This window comes from Prinia subflava, chromosome 2 (assembly GCF_021018805.1).
Source record: "Prinia subflava isolate CZ2003 ecotype Zambia chromosome 2, Cam_Psub_1.2, whole genome shotgun sequence".
Taxonomy (NCBI): Eukaryota; Metazoa; Chordata; class Aves; order Passeriformes; family Cisticolidae; genus Prinia; species Prinia subflava.
Window position 1 is genome coordinate 7,525,877 of NC_086248.1, and position 19,819 is coordinate 7,545,695.

Consider the following 19,819-nt stretch of genomic DNA (forward strand, 5'->3'; position numbering starts at 1 on the left):
CAATATTTATAATCTCTCTCTTTATGCAAGCATCTTATGTTTTATAATAAAAAGAGTACATAAATTTCAGTTACCGTAGCAGAGCAAACTGTTGCATGTAATTAGTCATGTACAACATAAGGCGTAACTTGAAAAACAATTCGTGTTTATTCTTCCTCTGCTTAATCAATATTTTAAATATTTGTGGAAGCCGTACACCAACTTTGCAAATCACCACCTCCTAAGCGAGAGAAAGAGAACAGACAACACAAATCCTGCAGCGTACAGCAAATCATCAGCATCTGACAGGCTGCTGTTCAGGGAGCTACATTTTTTTGGCCTGTGAAGGAACGAAGAATATAACATTTTACTTCTGTGCTGTTTCCCTTTATTCCTTTTTACAGTGCATTCCTCAGCCACACTGACTTGTTTTTCCTTTACTGTAAGAATTTTCTTCCCTCCTCACTTGCTTTTTTAATACTGTTTAGTTGCACTGATGCACAAAGTCAGCAGTGGCTATTTCTTCGCCTGCAATCCTTGCCTGACTTTCCAGAGAGGTTAACAAATGTTTGATCATCACTGTCTTCCCCCCCACATCAATAACCGTGGCTAACCACAGTGGGATAAACTCTGATAGCAAAAACACACAAGTTTTAAAGGCTAAAGGAGTACTGTGAGAACAGGAGGCCACAATCACGCCTCAGTTACACTATTTAAAGACTTAAAACTGCACAGCTATCCCTGAACTCAACTAAAGAAAATCTTATCAAAACTGAAGACTGGTGTTTTTATAAAATTTGTCATAGGTTTAACCTTGAGAATAACAAATCATTAAGTGTTGGGGGGACTGAAGAATCAATTTATGTTCCAAGCAAAGGGTTTTTAAAATTAAGGTTGAAATTAGATCTCGCCTGGTGGTGCACAGATTCTGTTGATGTATCAATCTTTTCAGGCATTTAAAAATAATATAGAGATGATAAAAGTAAATGTTCTATAACCAAAAAATCTCTTGGTAATAAAATTTCAAATTACAGCCCATGACAACACTTCTAAATTGAAGCGGTGATACAGGAGCTTTGATGGGGAAAATTGTACAAGTAACTCGCAAAGTAATTCGGAAAAGCAACAAAGAATGAAGGTGCTGCTGAGATGAACAGACAACATAGCTGGAATGGTGTGCAGCATCCTTAAATGAATTTCAGAGTGTTTTGTTGCCAGTATCTTAAGCAGTGCTGCAGTCTGAGAAAGATTTCTTGGATAGTGTCCTTTGACCAATAAATAACCTTACAACAGAAAAAACCCCAAGACCCCACCATGTACAGAACCAACCTGAGCTCCATCATCATACACGGCTGAGCTCAGAGTCTTACAAATTGATCCAAACACAGAGTTTACTGGCAAAACTTCCACTTTCCTATGGACTACTGGGAGAGGGTTTGAGGAAGTATCTCCAGCAAAGGACTCATCCCTCCAAACTGTGCTGCCTCTGGGTGCCAGTCTGTGGCCCAATGCTTTGGGTACAGAATCAGGGCAGAAAAACCAAACTGAGAAAAAGAGTTAAAACTTTGCTCACAGTGGCAGAAAATGAGCAGAAAACCCAAAAATCACCGCCTCCAAGTGCCTCACTTTCCCTGTCAATATACTGGGTGTGCAGCACCAAACTATTTCTTAGAGGCTGATGAGGTTTAAATAGTTTTTCTGATATTTTCTGGCAGCTTCCAATGGAATGGGTTATAGCAGTGCAAAGTCTCATTGTCATTTTGTTCAGCAAAAAAATAAAGCCAGGAAAAAGGCAGCTTTTCTGTTTAAATAACTCAGAACAAACATCCATAACCACTTAAAGGTGGCAGATCCACTAAGTGTGATTTGTACCAAAGCATCTGTGGTAAGAAGGTTACAGGTACGCTTTGAGAATAAATTTCAAAGGTCTGCAAAGCATAATTAGTTCTAAAGTTCTCCTACACATTAATAATTAGTAATAAAAACCTTCTAAAGTCCTCCACAGAAAGTAGTTAAAAGCTCTTCCAGAAGCATGAAAACACAGACCAAACCCAACCCCTCCACAGGTAGTCTTACCTATCCTAAGCTTCCCCCTGAAGATGGTTTCATTTTTTTCTCTCCTTTCCAATGCTTTTTCTATTCATGTCACGCAAGCTGTGGCAAAGTCTTTAATCTTACATACATTTACATAATTTTAAAGACCATGGTTCAGGCAGATTAAGTAGACTAGTGGTCCTTAAAACAATTTATCTATAAATTTCCTGAACAATTCCATCACGCAGCAAGTCATACAGTCCAGTTACATGTCAGAGAGAAAAGAAGTTTTTTCCTCCATTTTGAATTTGTCTCTTTAGGATTCAGTAAACCTTGAGCTGAAGGATGGGAATATGCCCAATATCTGCCAATACAGGTACCCAGACGACAGATCTTGTCAAACAGACTTCAGTCTTTGACAATGCTATGGATGTTTGATAACTCATAATTGAGGATGATGTCATGTATATGTATTTTTAAAAAACACTTTGGCAGAGAAGTCTGGAGCAATTATTATCTATACAGACATGGAAACAGAGGGAGGGAGCAATTTTATCCCCATGCAAGGGAATGGTGAGTCTGATGTTGAAAGGATGCACATGGTTTGGGTATCTGAGCTGCAGCACCCATATTTTCAAAGGCAAATGAAGAATGGAGGGGATGCAGAAGATGCATTTGTTATTTGTTGTTATTTGAAGTTTTATTTGAAGGTTACTGAAACTGGTCAGTAGCAGGAAACTAGAGGAATCAAGGACCAAAAGACTGAGGAGAGACTAGATGATTTACAAAAAAAATGAAGCAAACTTTTAACTGGGAGGATAATTACTAAGTAGGAACCCAGTCTGAAAGGCTACAAATGGCAGCTCTCTATAGTTTGAGATGGCCAAACCAGCTCTGGAAGATATGCTAAAGTCAAAACTGGTAACTGCACGGGAGAAAGAGTCCCTTCTGACCTCAGCCTGGGGCAGCACTGGTGGCTGTACTTATCTCCTTGGACTACAATACAAGGAGAACCAGGTTATCAATCTTGCTTCATGACATTGTGTCACCTTTTGTGTGGGGAACACCCTTGCCACTGAGTTTAATGACCTGCCATAATGCTGGGGGAGGTTCAGCCTGCAGAAGGGCAGCTCAGCAATCAAATATCTCACTCCCAAAACAGAACTAACACATCCAGTTGTTAGATGTTACCTGTCCCCCACGAGCTGGTACCCCATAAACATGCTGACAAAAATGGTTGCAAAAGGTAGGCAGGCCGTGATCTCTCCACAGGTCAAGGCAACTTAGCACATGCTTGGTTTATTTTTAAAGTATTGCTATATTTTTAATTTTCATGTTTTTATTTTTAAAAGAAACCAAGTAACCATGTTGCTTTTCTAACTTGTGATCTCTTCAATACATGGATGCAATTTTTTATGCCTAGCCATTAAACAAATTCTACCATGGAAGAGCCTTGGATGGTTACACTGCTGACCACAAGTCTGCTGTGTGTGAAGGAGAACGACACAGTCAGGCAGGGTGAAAAGGAATGTATACAAGCACTTGATGGTTTTTGTGACATCATTTCACATTGTTAGCTGGAAGCTTGCTAAGCACCATACCCTTACATCGGTGTTTATCCCACCTACCTACCTACCTACCTACCTACCTACCTACCTACCTACCTACCTACCTACCTACCTACCTCATCTCTTCAAAGATTTTTCCTCTTTAATTACATGCAAGTTTGAATTTCTAGTTAGAGCTGTTTAGCTGAAGAAGCAGAAGAAGCTGGGGCAAAAACTCTATGTATTTTTACACATTTATTTTATGGGAGATTACACAGATGATTAACAGTTCTCAGAATAAAAAGTGTCTCCCGTTACCTCCATTCTTGTCTATTTATTGCTTTTGATCTATTCATGCCAAAACATTCTTACTAATGAAAGTCATCAGAAAATTGTCTAATAAGGTAATTTAGAAGACAGTTCACATCTAGCATATGATCAAAAGGCACTTAACTTGCTATTCCTGCCTCCTCTACCCCAATAAACACATGGTTTACTAGCACTGATAAGCTTCAAAATGGTTTTGAACATCTGGGGAAAGGGCTGATCAGTTCCAGACAATTGTTGGACTCTGAGTAGACCCAGAAACAAAGGTCATGACAAATGAAACCACTGCTTTGGCTCCAAAATTGCTTCAATCATCTCCAGACAAAGCATGATGGAAATGCATCTATCAGTGGATAGCATTTGGACAACACTAAAAATGTTTTGATCAGAATCTGAGTGGCTTTTTCCAAATGAAAATAATTTTAAGATGCCATGGTAAATTTTTACAACCACACTTTGGGCTAGTGTTTCCTTCTGTGACACTGACCTTGTTTTTCTACACTGTGAAAAAAATCAATATAATAATGGTACTGCAGCAAAATTCCAGCTTGCTCTTGGCTTACTTTAAATAACTTCATTGTCTCCTTTCACTCTGTCTGCATCTGCTGTATTTGGCACTTTCAGTTATTAAAATGAAACCAAGTTGAAAGAAAATGTTAAATATCATAAAAAGAAACCCAGTAGTGCTTCTGTCTTCACTTTGCCAGCGCTGTGGTCACCTTTACCATTTGCCAGCTTTTTCTGTTCCCAGCTGTTCTACCTGAATCTGCATGCAAAAAGAAACCTCAACTTTCCCCAAGAATATCAAATGTACTTTGCAGTTTTACAAGAGCTATTCTTCTAAGGTTTTTTGTTAAAGGAAAACTCACCCTCTTCTCTCCAATAACATATTGGAACAAAAAAGCCCAATAGTTTGCTAGTGACTTCCATTCTTTGGTGCTTGACTTTGTCTCACTCCTTAGTGTGCATTTTTGCACAAATGAGCCTGGTTATAGCAGTTCCACAGTTTGACTCCAACCTGCACTAAGAATGAACCTTACAAGAAACTATCAACTAAAGAGAAAGAAAAACACCATTCAGCCAAAATTATGACCTTTAGTCGGGAAGAGGGACTTTCCACTTCCCCTGGATGAGAACCACATCCACTTGCTGTCAACTGTAGCTCTGCCTTGGCCAACAGGTAAGAAGAGCATTCCCAAAAGGAAAGTGGGACAAGTAAGGGAAAGCCACAGAAAGCCCAAATGTAGGCAGTGGTGAAAGGAAGGAAACATTTGCTCTGCCTGGACCTCTCAGTCTTGGAGCAAGAAAGACCTACTCTGCTGTATGCACAACACTGAAAATAATTATAAAGACACAGACTGCCCATATAAGTTCATTTTCCTACTCTTGGCTATCCCCATGAACGCAAGCCTTACAAAGGGACAGATGACGCTCCATCTCTCACATCCCTTCAACATATTAACGCCGTCAAAAAAAAAAAAAAAAAAAAAATTGAAAAAAAAGAAAAAAAAAGAAAAAAAGAAAAGAAAAAAAAAAGAAAAAAAAAAGAAAGAGAAAAAAAAACCAAGAAAGGTGTGAACTCTTACTTTGGTACTGGCAGCTGGGGAGGAGTTGGCCACCAGGCTGGTGATGACGTCGCTGTTGCCGGTGGTGCAGGCGGCGGTGGCCGGCGTGGGGAGGCGCGAGGGGACGATGGGCAGGGGCAGCAGGCCGGGCCGGGAGCTGCTGGTGGTGCTGGCCACGCTGCTGCAGCTGGTGCTGCCCACGTGGGTCCCGTTGGAGCTCCAGTCCCGGCGCTCCCACCCGGCACGGTAATCTCTTTCAAAGCGGCTGTGGTGCCGTGACATCTCGCTGGCGGGCGGCTGCGACGCAGAGGGAACTCGAGAGCCTGCCTGGAAGATTGAGGACAAGGAGGAGTCAGGGATGAGGGCCCAGCACATCTGCAACCACCAGGGCAAGACCCTGTCATGCCTTCTCTGCCTTAGAGCACTGTTTCTCTGCTTTTCCCAGTGGAACATCAAGAGGAAGAGAGCAGTGTCACAGTAAATATTAATACCAAACACAAATGAGAGAGTTTAGACAAGTACAAGGACGCAGTGGAGAGCCCAGTCCCACAGACCTGAAGGAACACCATCTGCCCAAACTCTTCGGCAAAATAACAAGCAAAACCACACAAACTGTGAAAAGCCGAGCTAGAATAAAGTCATAATTCAATGTTCTGACAACAGGAAAACATTCCCAACAGCTCCATCTTGCAGTTTTCTCAGTAGCCTTCAGATCCTTTCTGTAGCCTGTTTCCTGTACCTGACACATGACCAAATATTGATGGTAAAGATTGATGCCTTTAATTTTAGCTTTCACATTTTCCAGATTTTGTACTGCATTAGTATATAACTCTGAACTTCATACAAAGTTAGTGTTAGCAAGTTCTCACAGCTTAGTGACAAAACAATCCTTTTCCAGCCCAAGAACCAAGGACACCGTTGCAGCTTCAGGCCCCAAAAGTATAAACAACAGCAAATTGAGGAGAGCAATCTGGGAGGATGAGACTTCATAACCTGAAGCTGTAATTGGACAATTAACCCAAATATGGAAATGGACTGAAACTTATAAAAGTGTGCAAACGTGATCCATCATCCATCTTGGGTGGAGCCATGGCCAGGCTCTTGTACTGCCCAAGGTGTATCCCTTGAAGGCCTTTTTAATAAATACCTACTTTATTCCTTTAATAAAGGAATATTCTAGCCTCTGTCCTAGGTAGCCTCTCAAGGCATCAAGATCAAAAAGAAAAAAAATTTACCTGCTAAATCTACCCATTGCTTCTCTATTTTCAAAGCCAAATACTGCTTCACACAACCCCCTTTTTGCTAGACCTCCTCACTGCAAGCTCCTATAGGAATATTTCACTCTGTGACACCTCCCCACAGCAAGGATGCTCTCCAGGGCAGGCCAACATGTTCTGTCTCATCCTGTGCTTCTGGCTAGACTTAAAACACTTAATACACATAGGTGATACGTGACCAAGTTGTTCTGTGTGATCACCCTGTCCTTATCACCCCTCAGTCTTTGCTATCCACAGATTGTATCTGCCAGGTAAGGGAAGTCAACACGATGTTGGGAGTCAAGACTCCCAACATCTAATCTTAGCCCTGATAATTATATGTTACATAGCCTAGAGCAGTTACTGAAATCTTCCTGGCAAGGTCTCCTAATGTGCAGAATGGTGGCAATAATGCTATTTTCCCAGCAGAGTTCTGAGTAAGTGAAAGTTTACAGCATTTGCAATAGAAGAAACAGTATGAATAAATTGTACATGTATTTATTTCCATAAATAAATAATGAGTATCTAGGTCACTGCAGTACCTGATTTATTTTATTTGCATCATAGGATCCACTAAGTTCTTTGTAATAATGACACCAGGTCAGTGGAAGCAATGTTGTTTCACAAATTCTTAGATACAAAAATGGATGGTAAGAATATCCGTTTATAAGGATTGTGGAGGAAGCCAGAACTAAACTTACCCAGATAAGATAAGAAAGTTCTTAAGAGAGATAAAAAACTTAGAAGTGTCATAAAACAGTGTGCCTATTGACAATATTAGTTATTCACCTGGCAGAAATTAAAAAGGCAAACAAAATTTATCATTGAGCATAAAGGATGAAAGGTTCACCTGGTTCACTAGAGAGCTACTAGCCGAGACAAAGAATACTCTTCCTCAGTTAAAAATTCAATACTATAAATGCATATTACAAAACCCCACCAAATTCCCACCCACAATCATTATGTTCAACAGAAAACCAACCCGAATCTCCCAAGAAGCTGCATTTTTGATGGTTACATTGTCCCTCTCCAGGAATGAGCATCTCCAGCAACACTGTGAGCCTACACTGGGGACCACATCACAGTGTTGTTCGTATGGACCACAAAATTAACATTCCTCTTAACCCAACTATCTTTTTCTCTAGTAGAATGTGGTGCAACATCTGACTTGATAATTTGAGGGCTCATGGTTCTGGTATTTATTGAGATTCTGCTGTCTTACATTTTTGTGGCCATCTGATACTTTCATTCAGAAAGCTAATTCTGTATTTTCCAGAGGACCATGTGAGCTCAGCTGTACAATGACCACTGGAAAACCCAGAGACACCAGTGCTGTGAAAGCTGCTGCAGTGAAAACAGAAACTCTTCTTTTAATAGAGGTGAAGAAAGCAAACTTTTTCTTTAGTTAAAACTATCTCAGAATAAATTCTGTACCTAAACACAGTGTCTTTAAAGGTTAGAATTTTCACAGGTATAACCCCGCTTTCATTTGTTTTATAACCATTTTGCTAAGTCAGGCAAAAAAGGAGCCTGCAAAGTGCAAGCTGCAATTCCAAAATATCCTTTATTACTCCTTGCCTTTGAAAAAGTTTCTTTTTAATCCCAACAGCCTCCACTGCTGTGTGAAGCTATCTTTTGTGACTGTTTGGATGGCGGCTGTCAATTGAATGCCCTTCGCCTCTCGAGCTCGAGGATCTGCATTAGCTGTATTAGTGCACTCCTCAACAAGGCAGCCAGGGAGAACCAAACCACATCTCCCCCAGCCACCCACACTCTGAGCACATCTGACATTTAATTCAGCGGAGAGCAGCGGCACACATGCACACAAGTCAATAGTGAGCAGTTTTTGCCACACGATCCCAGGCACCCTGCCCCCAGCAATTCTACTATCAGATGAGACTGACAGGCAAGTACGTCAATAACAAGCAGGAAAAAAAGACTGTGACTAAGCCAGGCATTAAGAAGTTTACTTAAAACCCAACGCCCTCTTCATGAGCACATTCACTTCTCAATCCAGCTACTGCATTTCATGATATTTCCAATGAAAAAATAAAAGCTGGAGCTAAACATTAGTCTTCTTTTTTTTTGTTCCCCCAATACAATGCATTAAATATACACTACTTGTTTCAACATGTCCTTTTTGGCTCAGTACAAAGATACTTGACAGCAGCAAGATGTGCAGAAAAACCAGAGGGGATAACTATCTAATAAATGAGTATTCAACTGCTAGTGCTTGCTATTTAAAATTAGAAAGAATAGAACATGTTTTCATAAATAGCTGCTGGGTGAGGTAAGAAGTGGGTTGTGAACAGACTAGCTAATTTTTAAATGTATTTTTAGATCCAGAGTTTATGCTTTGTCTAGACTATTGTTGTTGAGAATCATAATCAAAATAATAATGCTTTAAAGATATTCTGTACTCAGAAGAAAAACTTCTCCAATAGTGTGTCCCGAGTCAAGTGTAATCATCACATTCCTCTGCACAGAACTTGACACAGGGCAGCATAAACCATCTTGAGAAACAGCAGAGAGGGAGTGGAGGCCAGTGGAAAATTCATTCGAACAGCAGGGAGGGCAGCAGTCACTGCAGTCAGAGAGCACAGAATCCATAAGGTTCAAAAAGATCTCTGACATCATCCAGTCCAGCCACCATCCTAACCCTGTCACTACCAGTTCCACAATATCTGATTTTTTAGGCTACAGTTTTCCAGACATGTTGAGATTTTTTTTTCCTAAGAATAAACAAAACAAAATAGAACGAAAAATCCCTTACTGCTGGGGAGACAGAGAGAAGGAGAAACATCAGTGCATAATACTTACAAACAGCAACATCAATAGCTACAATTAATTAATATGTTTTTACCTTTTGAAAGAAAGTTTTCCTCAATATTCATGTGCAAGCATTTTCTCTTTCCCAGATTCAGATCCCTCTACACAACACTGGGGAAGAGAAAGAAGATTTTTACCCTGTTTTTTAGACACTGCCCCAGCTAAGCCTTGGCTAATTACAGATCTATCAACCTCAGTTGTGGGGTTGATTTTTCAGCTAGCATGATGCTCCACACTGCCACATGTAGGAGCCAGTACTAGAGCAGATAAGCTTCAAGCTATCTCAGATACATCTACCCTACATCAGAGCCATAAACCCATGATGAAGAGACAGCCAGCAGGAGAGAGAATGTGTGATTTGTGCATCTGAGACCCGTAGCCCATGAGGAGGCGTACTGCACACTGCTACTGCTGAAAATCCCTTCTACACCCAATTCACTGGCATGCTGTCTGGTGAAGGGGTGAAGCCAGAGAGAGAGGCCTTCCCGCACCCTCTATCAAGATGTAATCACTGGAGGAGCTGGGTGTCTTTAATCTCCACTAGAAAGGAAACGCGTTCCCGTTTGTCACATAGAATCAAAGGATTTTATTGTGCAGCCAAAAGGAACAAAAACGCTCTTAGAGGGGAAAAATCCACCACCCTCTACTAGAGGGAGAGAAGAGAGAGAAGCCCATAGCAGTTAGTGGATGAACTGATAAATTCAAAGCAAAAAAGGACATCAAATTGGTATTAAGGGAGGGCTGTGGAAAGGGCTATAAGGTAAGGGAGATCGAGCAACCAGAGGTAAATACAAATCCCATGACAAATCTAAAATGAGATTTAGTGATATGGCAAGGCAAAAAGTCCCCAAGACCACATCACTGTGCATGTGCTGCAAAAAGAATGCCAGAACACAGCCCCTTTTTGTTTCAGACAAGGATTACGCAGGAGCTGGGCATGAAGATTATAGATGCATCTGACTCCTTTCCCCATCATTTACTTTCAGAGAAAGATGGGTTTGGGAGGGTAGACCAGGAGAGGGTAACAGATTGATGAAACAATACCAAACATCTTCTGAGGAACGGGACAGAATCTCTCCCAACCCTACAAGGCCAAATATGCAATACAGTAGGTGAGAGACACCATAAAAAGAAGTTACTTTAAATCTATCCCTCTCAAGGCAAAGCAAAATGTGAGTGTACCCCTGCTAGAGAACATCACATTTTCTACAACAAGGAATTTTAGATCTATCTCATACTAACAGCTTGCTCAACATGAATATTTGAGAAAGTTTTTCAGCAAAATGCAAGTGTCTTCGGGCTCAAATGTAGAGCAATTACACAGACGACAACATCCAGCCTCCAAATTTACCCTGAACACTTTGGCCATTTGGAAATCCTCCTTCCTTCTTAGCACAAAACCACCTTCCTCCCGGTACTCATTTTTCACCACATCTCTTATGCAAGCTCATTTGTTCCTTGTTTCCACGGCTTCCACTCACACAGAGAAAAGGAAAAGGCCAGCGGCGTGTGAGATAGCAGCGCGCTGTCCTCAGGGCTCTAACCAGGTTCAAACAGATCATTGCTGCAGATTTATTAAACTCAAGTGGTTAACATTTCATTTTATGCTCGATACATTTAAACACAGCCCTTCTTCCCCCAAGCCCCAAACACTCACTGTTCTGCAGAAAAAATGCTTCCTATTCATGTTCCTCTAAATGACAGTCCAGGCTCGAGCCTTTGAGCAGCTTTTTGCCTGCTTTCCACGCTTATCTAGTCAAGGTCTCCTTAAAGTGCCTGTCCCCACAGATATAAATATAAGGAAAAACAGGCTTTCAGCCAGTCTGAAGCTAGAGAATCAGATTTCTTAGACTATTAGTCAACTTCATTAAGTGACTTCAAAAATAAAGGTCAAGCTTTTAATTTAAATTTTTCCTGGGTAAGCATTTGTTTCTAAATTTACCTTTTAAATAATAACATTACAGAAACATGATAGGCGAGAGACGCTGGGAGACAGTGACGGAAGTAGATGTGTGGTCATTAGGGAAATGGCAGAAAAGGAGAAAGAAAGAACCTGGAACTTTAAAATACGCAGCTAAATAATCATACGTGTTTTCAGACAGGATAAATGGAAGTACAGGTAAAATAGTCCATTAGAGAGCTTCAAAAGCAGTTACGTGCATGTAATGCCTAAGTATTTTATGAGAGCCACACACCCAAAAAAAAAAAAAAAAAAAAAAAAGAGGGAGAAGAGAGATTTGCTGGAATCAGATCTAGCATGAAGAACTGTAACTGATAAAAAGGAAGATGTCTAAGTAGCTAAGCCTGAATGATTTCACATATATGCTACAGGGGAAATGTTATGGCATGCAGTTTTATCAGAGCCTACCGACACAACAACCTCTCCCCAGGCACAGGTCTGAAAACATAATTTATTCATATGGCACCAAAATCACATCGAAATACATCAGTATTAGGATAAATTCTGGATATAACTCAATTGTCAGGTCATACATGTACACATCTTTAAGACAATCACAGTAAAAACAAGGTACTAGCAGTCCTGGCAGCTTCAGCAATGTGCCAAGCAAAATGTTTTATTTGAGCTCAACATTTTTTATAACCTACAAAGCATTTCTTAGACACATACAGAATCACTGTTACAAGCCTACATGGATCTGACTAATCAATTTTCACAATTTTTACTTAACTATTTTTTTTTTCTGTTTGGGTGATTTCAGTGAAAGGACTCTCTGTTAGACAAATGCAGAAGGAATGCAATCAAGAGATTCTGTAAAGCTGTACTACATGCAGCTGTGTAGAAAGATAAGATCCAGAAATATTTGAGAGGCAAGGAAACAACTTTATTATCAAGCAAGGTCTACTTTTGTAAACCCCTGATTTAGTCTTGTAAACAGTTGTAAAGCTCTTGTAAAATCCAAGACAAGGCAGAGAGACTTGAGCTGCTTTGCTACAATCAGATCTTAAAGAAAAAAAAAAAAGAAGAAAAAAAAAGCCCAAATCCTAACCCTGTAAGTGATAAAGGAGCAGTAGATTAAAGAGATTATACAGGATTTAATTTTCCAAATATATGCTGGAGGAGGTGATGCTTTGGGACATATCGAAAAAAAATCTGAGCATGAACACAACAGTGTCTTCTCAGCAGAAAGCTCACTACACAAGAAGCAAAAATGAGATTTTTGCTTTGTTATCTCAACATATTGTAGAGAAGTTTGTGCACTTTTTATTTCTGACTACTTCAGATGCATATGGAAATCTTCCCTCTAGGTAAGTAGAAAGATAAACTAGACTATCCAAATAAAGAAGAAAAATCCAGTGATGATGCATACGAAACCATACCTTACAGTTTCTTTCCTTCACAGGAAAGAAAGTTTTCTCCTAACTCCAGGAGAAAACTATTGAATCTATTTCTCTCTCTTCAAGCTTCTTTTGGAAAGATCTCCCAGTTAATCTGATTCTGTCTGATTCTCCCCCATGGTTTTGTGGCAAACCATCCCCACAACCTTACAAAAAAAACCTCCGCACACAATTCAGCCCTCACCACCCTCCAGCCCCCAAAATCAATTCTAGATGCCACTTCCTGCAGATTCTTGGTCTTTCCAAGGACCTTCTAAAGCAACAACACTGGAATTTTCCACAGCAGTTTTGTACATGAAATCCACTAGAACTTTTCACAAAGGCATAATAACTTCCTCAGATGTCTCCGCAAGGTCCAGGGTAGCTGGCAGTGTCTGGAACCCAGCCTTGTTAAAAACAGAGAGAGAGAAAAACATAACATCCCTCTGTAACACTCCTGCTTGCAAAACACTGCCCAAAACATTGACTTCCCTAATTAAATTATCTCATTAGCATGAAAAGCAAACGAAAGGAAACCAAATGCCAAGAGCTGCCGTGTTAAAGGGCAGTCTGAGGAGGGTTTGTGCAGGAAGACTTGCACGGCAGAGCCGGTGGCCAGCACCTCAGCACAGGGGCTGGCAGGGTGACAACTGGTGGCCAGGGTCCAGGGGTGCCTGCCGGGGACAGACAGAAGGGGACACAGGGACACGACTGGATCTCTTCAGGGGAAATGGGCCATCTTCTCCAAACGCGTGAAGTGGCTGCCAGGACCTGACATACCTAATCTTGCCTAAGACTTCATAGCTAATAAAGCAGAAATGTAGAATAAGCTACTGTCAGTGTTGCCAAATGTCACAAAATAAATCTCACGAAATTTAATTAGCTGGATTTTTGCTCCTTCAGGGATGGTTTCTTAGGTGAGTGAGGGGGGGTGTGATGAGAAGGGGACTAGGTCTTCAAATTACATTTAGGACAAGGCAGGTGAAATTTCCTTTTATTTACTGCTATTCTCAGTTTTCCAGGCCCTGAGGAAGACTGATCAATCAGCCAAAACTATTACAGGAGAAAGCTCTCTGCCAAGGTAAGGGTTAAATGCAGTGTATTTTGCAGCATTAGATCTCTGGATCACTTGTAATGCTGCAAAATGCTGTAATAAAGAAAACATACTTCAAATTTCCCTCTTAGAGGATATTTTTGGGTCATCCCACCCCATCACTGCTCACATTTAAAAAGCTTCAGCTAGCACCAGGTGAAGCAATAAATCTTCTCTTCCAGGACTGATGTACTCTGACCACACAGAATTTTCTGACACATGTTTTGTTAAAAGGAGACATGTATCAAGAAAGAAATCAAGAGCAAATGTACACTTACAGTACCGAACAGTTCCTAACCATCTGGTATATAAAAAGAGCTTATTCCATGCAAATTACCCCAGGAGAAAAAAACCCCACAAAACACAAGAAACACACACACACACAGAAACCACCCACCCAACAACAAAAACAACCCAAACAAAAAACCTCACAACCCACCAAAACAAAACAAAAACCCAAAAAAAACCCCACCCCAAAACCCTAATACATTAAATCATAGAATCAGAGTCATTTAGATTGCAAAAGACCTTAAAGATCATGAAGTCTAACCATTAACCAATGCCAGGTCCACCACTAAACCCTAAGTACCACATCTACATGTCTTTTAAATTTACTGCACATGAGACTACCACAGTCCACAGCAACAGGAATCCAAAGGCCTTCAAGGCTTTAACATGGTTTGTGGCACACTGAGGTGGGAAGGTGCAGTTATCCCAATCCTCCAGTAAGTAAGTGAATTCCCAGAGAATACAGAACATCTCTGACCCACGGGGAGTAGCTACAGTTTTTCCAGTTTCTGGTGTCCTAAATGTGTGACTGCCACTAGCCTCCACTCACAAAGCCTCACAAGCTTGCTCCTCACTTAAGGAGACACTGTGTTTGTGCTGTACTTTCAGAAATCATGACCAGTCCGGAGAGGAGTTCCTCTGCATATTTCCAAAGTTCCAGCTTTTTCCTTCATGGCACTGGTACCACTGGTACCAGCCCATCAGTAGCAGGCACTCCTTTATCTGGCTGGAAATACTGGGCTGCTCACCCACACACACCTGGGGCTTTCGGATCAAAACATTTCCTTCTCCGAGCACGTCACTGGAGCTGGCCAGAGCCCACGTTATCTGTCCATCTGCAGTCACACCTCATCACCCCTCGTGGCCTAGCCATGTCTCATTTAATGGATTGACTTTATTTTCAGCTGGTTCAGTAGAGTAAGTATCACTTACATCCACTTGCTATTTTTGTTTTGTTTTGAAAGGCGATGCGTCAAGAACCAGAGGGACAGTGCCACCATCCTAATGAATTAATACCACAGCCAGTATCAAAGTTAACTTGCTCCTCTGCCTCTTAAAAACTATTCCTGTTACCATTTCTTCCACCACCCTTTCTTGCTTCTCACTTAAAATTGGCCCAAGTGACTCATGTTTCATCTTTTCAGTTGTTGGAGGAAGGCTGTTTGTTGAATGCAGGAAATCAGCAGCCCACCTTTTCTGGGCTAGAGGTCTGCAGCTTTTAATTAACTGCTTTAGAAGTAACAGGATCAAATAATAAACAGATCATGAACTACTTACCATATCCCTCTCAAGATATGTTAGGTAATGCAAAAACTCAATACTACAGAGAAATCAAATCATGTTTACCAAGCACCTACTTAAATATGCATTTAAGAATACCAAGAATCTAGTTAAAAACACAAGTTGAAAACTACTAGATTTGCAAGCAATGGCCAAAACATTTTGCATTTTTATTCTGATTAGCAATCATTCATTTTCATTCCACCAAAGCTGTCAAAAACTCTATATGCAGTCTTGTAGTGAGGCTGCTTTATACATGCCAAATGCCTGTATAGAAAACATCTGGACTTGCTTCTGTTCTAGCATTTGCCAAAGCATAAGTCTATCTATTGTTTTTTTCTTGTGACTTTTATTTTTTTCTCTCTCTCTACTGTGCCTCAGGTCGTTTTTCTTAAAATGAAATCATTAGAACAGGCAGAAAGAGTGGAGGAAGGAGGAGTAAGAAGAGCTCTAGCATCTGAGTAATCTTCCAGTGGGACTAATTTTACTAAGTATTTGTGCTACTGCTACCAGTCAATGACTACAAGTATTATTGAGAAGCTAAAAAAATAAAAATTAAACCACATTTAGGAAAGTATATTGGCATAGAGAAAAGGAAAAACACATATGCTGTTGTATAAACTAGAAGCTCCGTTTACTGAAATGTCCTCCATATCAATATAAAATGTATTAACATAAAAACCCAACTTGCTGTTCCCTGATTTTGCATTCATTTTACATCCGTACTTCTCCGAGGCAACAGATCAGAATGGTGCATTGCCTTCCCCTCAGGCCAAGTGTAATAAACAGGCAGGTGTAATATAAGGCTGCAGTGTCTCAGCTCTCCTCCCCAACAATTGATCTTCCAGCCCAACGGTGTAATTCCGTCCTGGTAGCTCCCTTCACATGCCTCATTCCTGATCGGTCAATTATTTCAAATCAAGCAGAATTAAAGTGTTATTTTTGTGAGGGAGGATGATATTCACCAGTGACCAACGTGAAACTAATAAACTAATTTCCCTTTACTGCCTTGGGCAAAACAGAAAAATCCAGGTCTATGGGAGAAAGACAGCAGCTGTTTCATCAGTCTGTTGCCCAAATGTGTTTGCCATTTACTATCTTTAAATTGAATTTTTGCTCACAGGACAATTTTGGGAACAGAAGACAACAAAAAGAAAACAACAAAAAAGGCAGTGGCGAGGATGTATGACTGTTCAAGACAGAGCTGTGCAATGTAAGCTTCCTGAGAGGAGGGGACAGCACTCTCCTGTTCTCTGAAACAGAGCATATTTCTCCTGTCAGTAGCGAATTTATCCAGTAGATGTCAACACCAGCAAAAAATATGTGTAAAGCCAACCTTAACAGCAACAGTACTCACTTCAATTTACAGTAGTGCATCAGGGGACAGTTTAATATTTGGAAGCACTGCATATTTATTTGCTACCGTCCCATCCTTGCGTCTTCCCCAACTGATCTGGCCTGGCTCATCTGTCCATAAACATATGCAGAGCAAAATAATTTTTTTTTTTCTTTTAGAATAATTTGGTCTGCTGAAAAATTGCTGATGACTATGTGATTACTTTTGGATTGGATCAGATGAAATTTTTCTGAGGAGGCGCAGGGAGGAGGTGGGGGGGAAATACTGTGTGGTGCAAAGTGACTACTAGAAGCAAAATCTTCATAGTTACTAAATATATAATCTGAAGAGGTCTGTTCCCTTCTGACCTTCCACTTGCATGGTTAAGCAATGCACTGATTTAATGGATTTTGCTCCTTCCTCAAGAAACTTCTCAGCCTACAAGAGTGACCTGCAATTCCCATGCTGACCCCAGGTCAACAAATACTTGTTGTTCCTGTGAGGTTTTTTGTTTTGCAGTACACCAAGGACAGTCTGTTGTAAGCCTTTACGTGTTATTATCACTCAAAAGACTGCATTTGCTGACAAGTTTTAACCATGCAAAAACACAAGGCCATTGCTGTTGACACTTTTAAATCTACTATTAAGATCTTACTGTTTGAACAGCTTGTGTGTAGAATCTGAAGTACAGATTTCTGTTTCTTTTTTGTTTATTTTTAGATAAACCTTGTGTTTCTACTCTGCAATGTTTGCATTTGGCTGCTGAGCATGCAGTAACTGCATACATTATATGCATTGCTTAGAAACACTGCCTCGCAGCCCATCAGGTTTTTGGAATAGAAGAAAAGAGAAAGGAAATAACAGATCACTTTCCTGATTGATTAATCTTTCCTCACATTGCCATTTCCCCATACACATGAGAAGGATAACCAGAAGTATGTTGTGACATCTAATAGTGAGCTGTTGAAGCAAATTATTTTACTACTGCTACAAAACTTACTATGGAGTTTGTTTCCAGAGATCTAAAACATAACAAGGAGACATAAATGAAAATATTACAGGGACATCACTATGAGCAGTTATTCCCCACGTGCCAAAGCTTTTAGGAGAAGCATCTACCCAATGATGCTCCTGCAGCTTAACTGATCAGTCTGGCTTGAAATTCAGGCTCTGTGTGAAGGCACAAACAGAGGTCAGAGGCTGAGACTGAGAATTACAATCATCCAAGTAATTCTTAGGCACCAACAGAAGCAGGCACGGGAAGATCAGGCACAGGTACTGCGCTCCCAGTGAATAATCAGAGCAGATGATGGCACTTGAGAGAACCAAGTCAGAGCTCTGAACGCCAGGGAAAAGCATCCAATGCCAAATCCAGCCCCATGCGGCGCCAGCAGCACACCCCGTTTTGGGAAGCCACGTCCTGCTCCAGAGCTCTGGGTGCCAGCACGTCCTACCCAAGACAGAGCCATAAATAGTTGGGAGATAAGACGCATATCTTATGAGGCACACCGCAGTTTCACAGCCAGGGATGAGCAATTCTTTTAATTACCGTCAGCATTTTCTCCGAATCCCCGACTCAAAGAGGAGATGGAAACTTTTGATTTGCTGTGACACCTTGATTGCCGCACGGATGAGTCACCACACCGCTCTTGTTAGTGTTACGAATTTATAGATTTTTAGGCCAAAAAGCACAGGAGGCTGTTACAATTGCTCTGCTCTGACTCTGAACAGCACAGCTCTCCTGGCTCATCCAGCAGCCTGCCTGCCGGGCACAAATAGGGACCAGGAATGCTGTACATAAAATTAGAATAGATGCCTAAGCTTGCTGTAAGCACCACAACAGTTCCCTCTCAAAAAACAGGAAAAAATGTAAAATTGTTGATCACTGAACCCATGTACCTATGAATATCTTTCTTCCTAGCAGTTTTTCTGACCTGGGGAGGCTGCAGGGATGGTGCCAAAGGGGGAGGCAGGGGTGGCCCTATGCTACCCACAGCCACTTCCAGGTCCCCACTGCAGGGAATCACAGAGCCCTACAGCCAAACTGGGGGGGCTCTGTGAAACATTCCTAGGAATGGGCAAGAACACTTCACAGGCAATGAGGAATAAGGGAAAAAAGTGTAAGAAACAGTCCTTCTGATACCAAGGTCAAAGAGGGAGGAGGGGGAGAAGATGCTCCCAAGTACTGAAGCAGGTGTGACCCTGCTGCCCATGGAGAGGACCATGATGGAAGCTGATCATAGAATCATCATAGAATGGTCTGCATTGGAAGTGATCCTCACAGATCCTCTATTTCCAACACCTCTTGCCATGGGCAAGGATATCTTCCATTATCCCAGGTTGCCGCAAGCCCCATCCAACCTGGCCTTGAACACTTGCAGGGATGGAGCATCCACAGCTTCTCTGGGCAACCTGTGACAGTGTCTCCCACCTTCACAATAAATAATCTTTTCCTAATATCCAATCTACACCTACTCTCTTTTAGTTTAAAGTCATTACTCCTTGTCCTATTACTATGCCCTTGCGAGAAGTCCATCCCCAGCATTATTTTTTTTTCCCCAGATATCTACACTGTGCCCATGGAAGACCTCTCCTCATGGAGAGGAATCCATTCTGAAGCAGGAATCAGGCAGGAGCTGCAGCCTGTGGAGGAGGATCCATCCTGGAACAGGTTTATCTGGAGGAACTGCAGCCCTGCTGATTTTTTTTTCCCAGAATCTCCCAAGACAGTTTATGCAATTATCCTCTGTAACAGTAGAGAGGAGGGACAGAAAGGACTGAAGATTTCTGCATCTGCAATATATTAGTGTATATATGAAAGACACCATAGAGAAGACCTTCTACATCATTTCAAAAGCTGGGGTTTGCTTAATTTCATGCTTTGAAGACATGTGCATTCCCAGTTTCCTTTTTTATTTTTTCATGTTATTCTGTTATTATCTTTTTGC

The 19,819-nt window shown here is 41.1% G+C and overlaps 1 protein-coding gene across 6 annotated transcripts in view; it reads right to left on the bottom strand.

Annotated features, from left to right (window-relative positions):
* KLHL29 (kelch like family member 29) overlaps positions 1–19,819 on the bottom strand; it is a 387,476-nt gene that overhangs the window by 234,178 nt on the left and 133,479 nt on the right. For 2 of the 6 annotated variants that reach the window (XM_063424308.1, XM_063424300.1), the window contains one exon: positions 5,474–5,779. In XM_063424308.1, the coding sequence (XP_063280378.1) occupies positions 5,474–5,734 (261 nt within the window). In that variant the 5' untranslated portion in view covers positions 5,735–5,779. Of the gene's footprint in view, positions 1–5,473; positions 6,332–19,819 lie in introns of those variants that run through there. The other 4 variants (XM_063424282.1, XM_063424292.1, XM_063424326.1 and 1 more) reach the window with 4 other exon arrangements.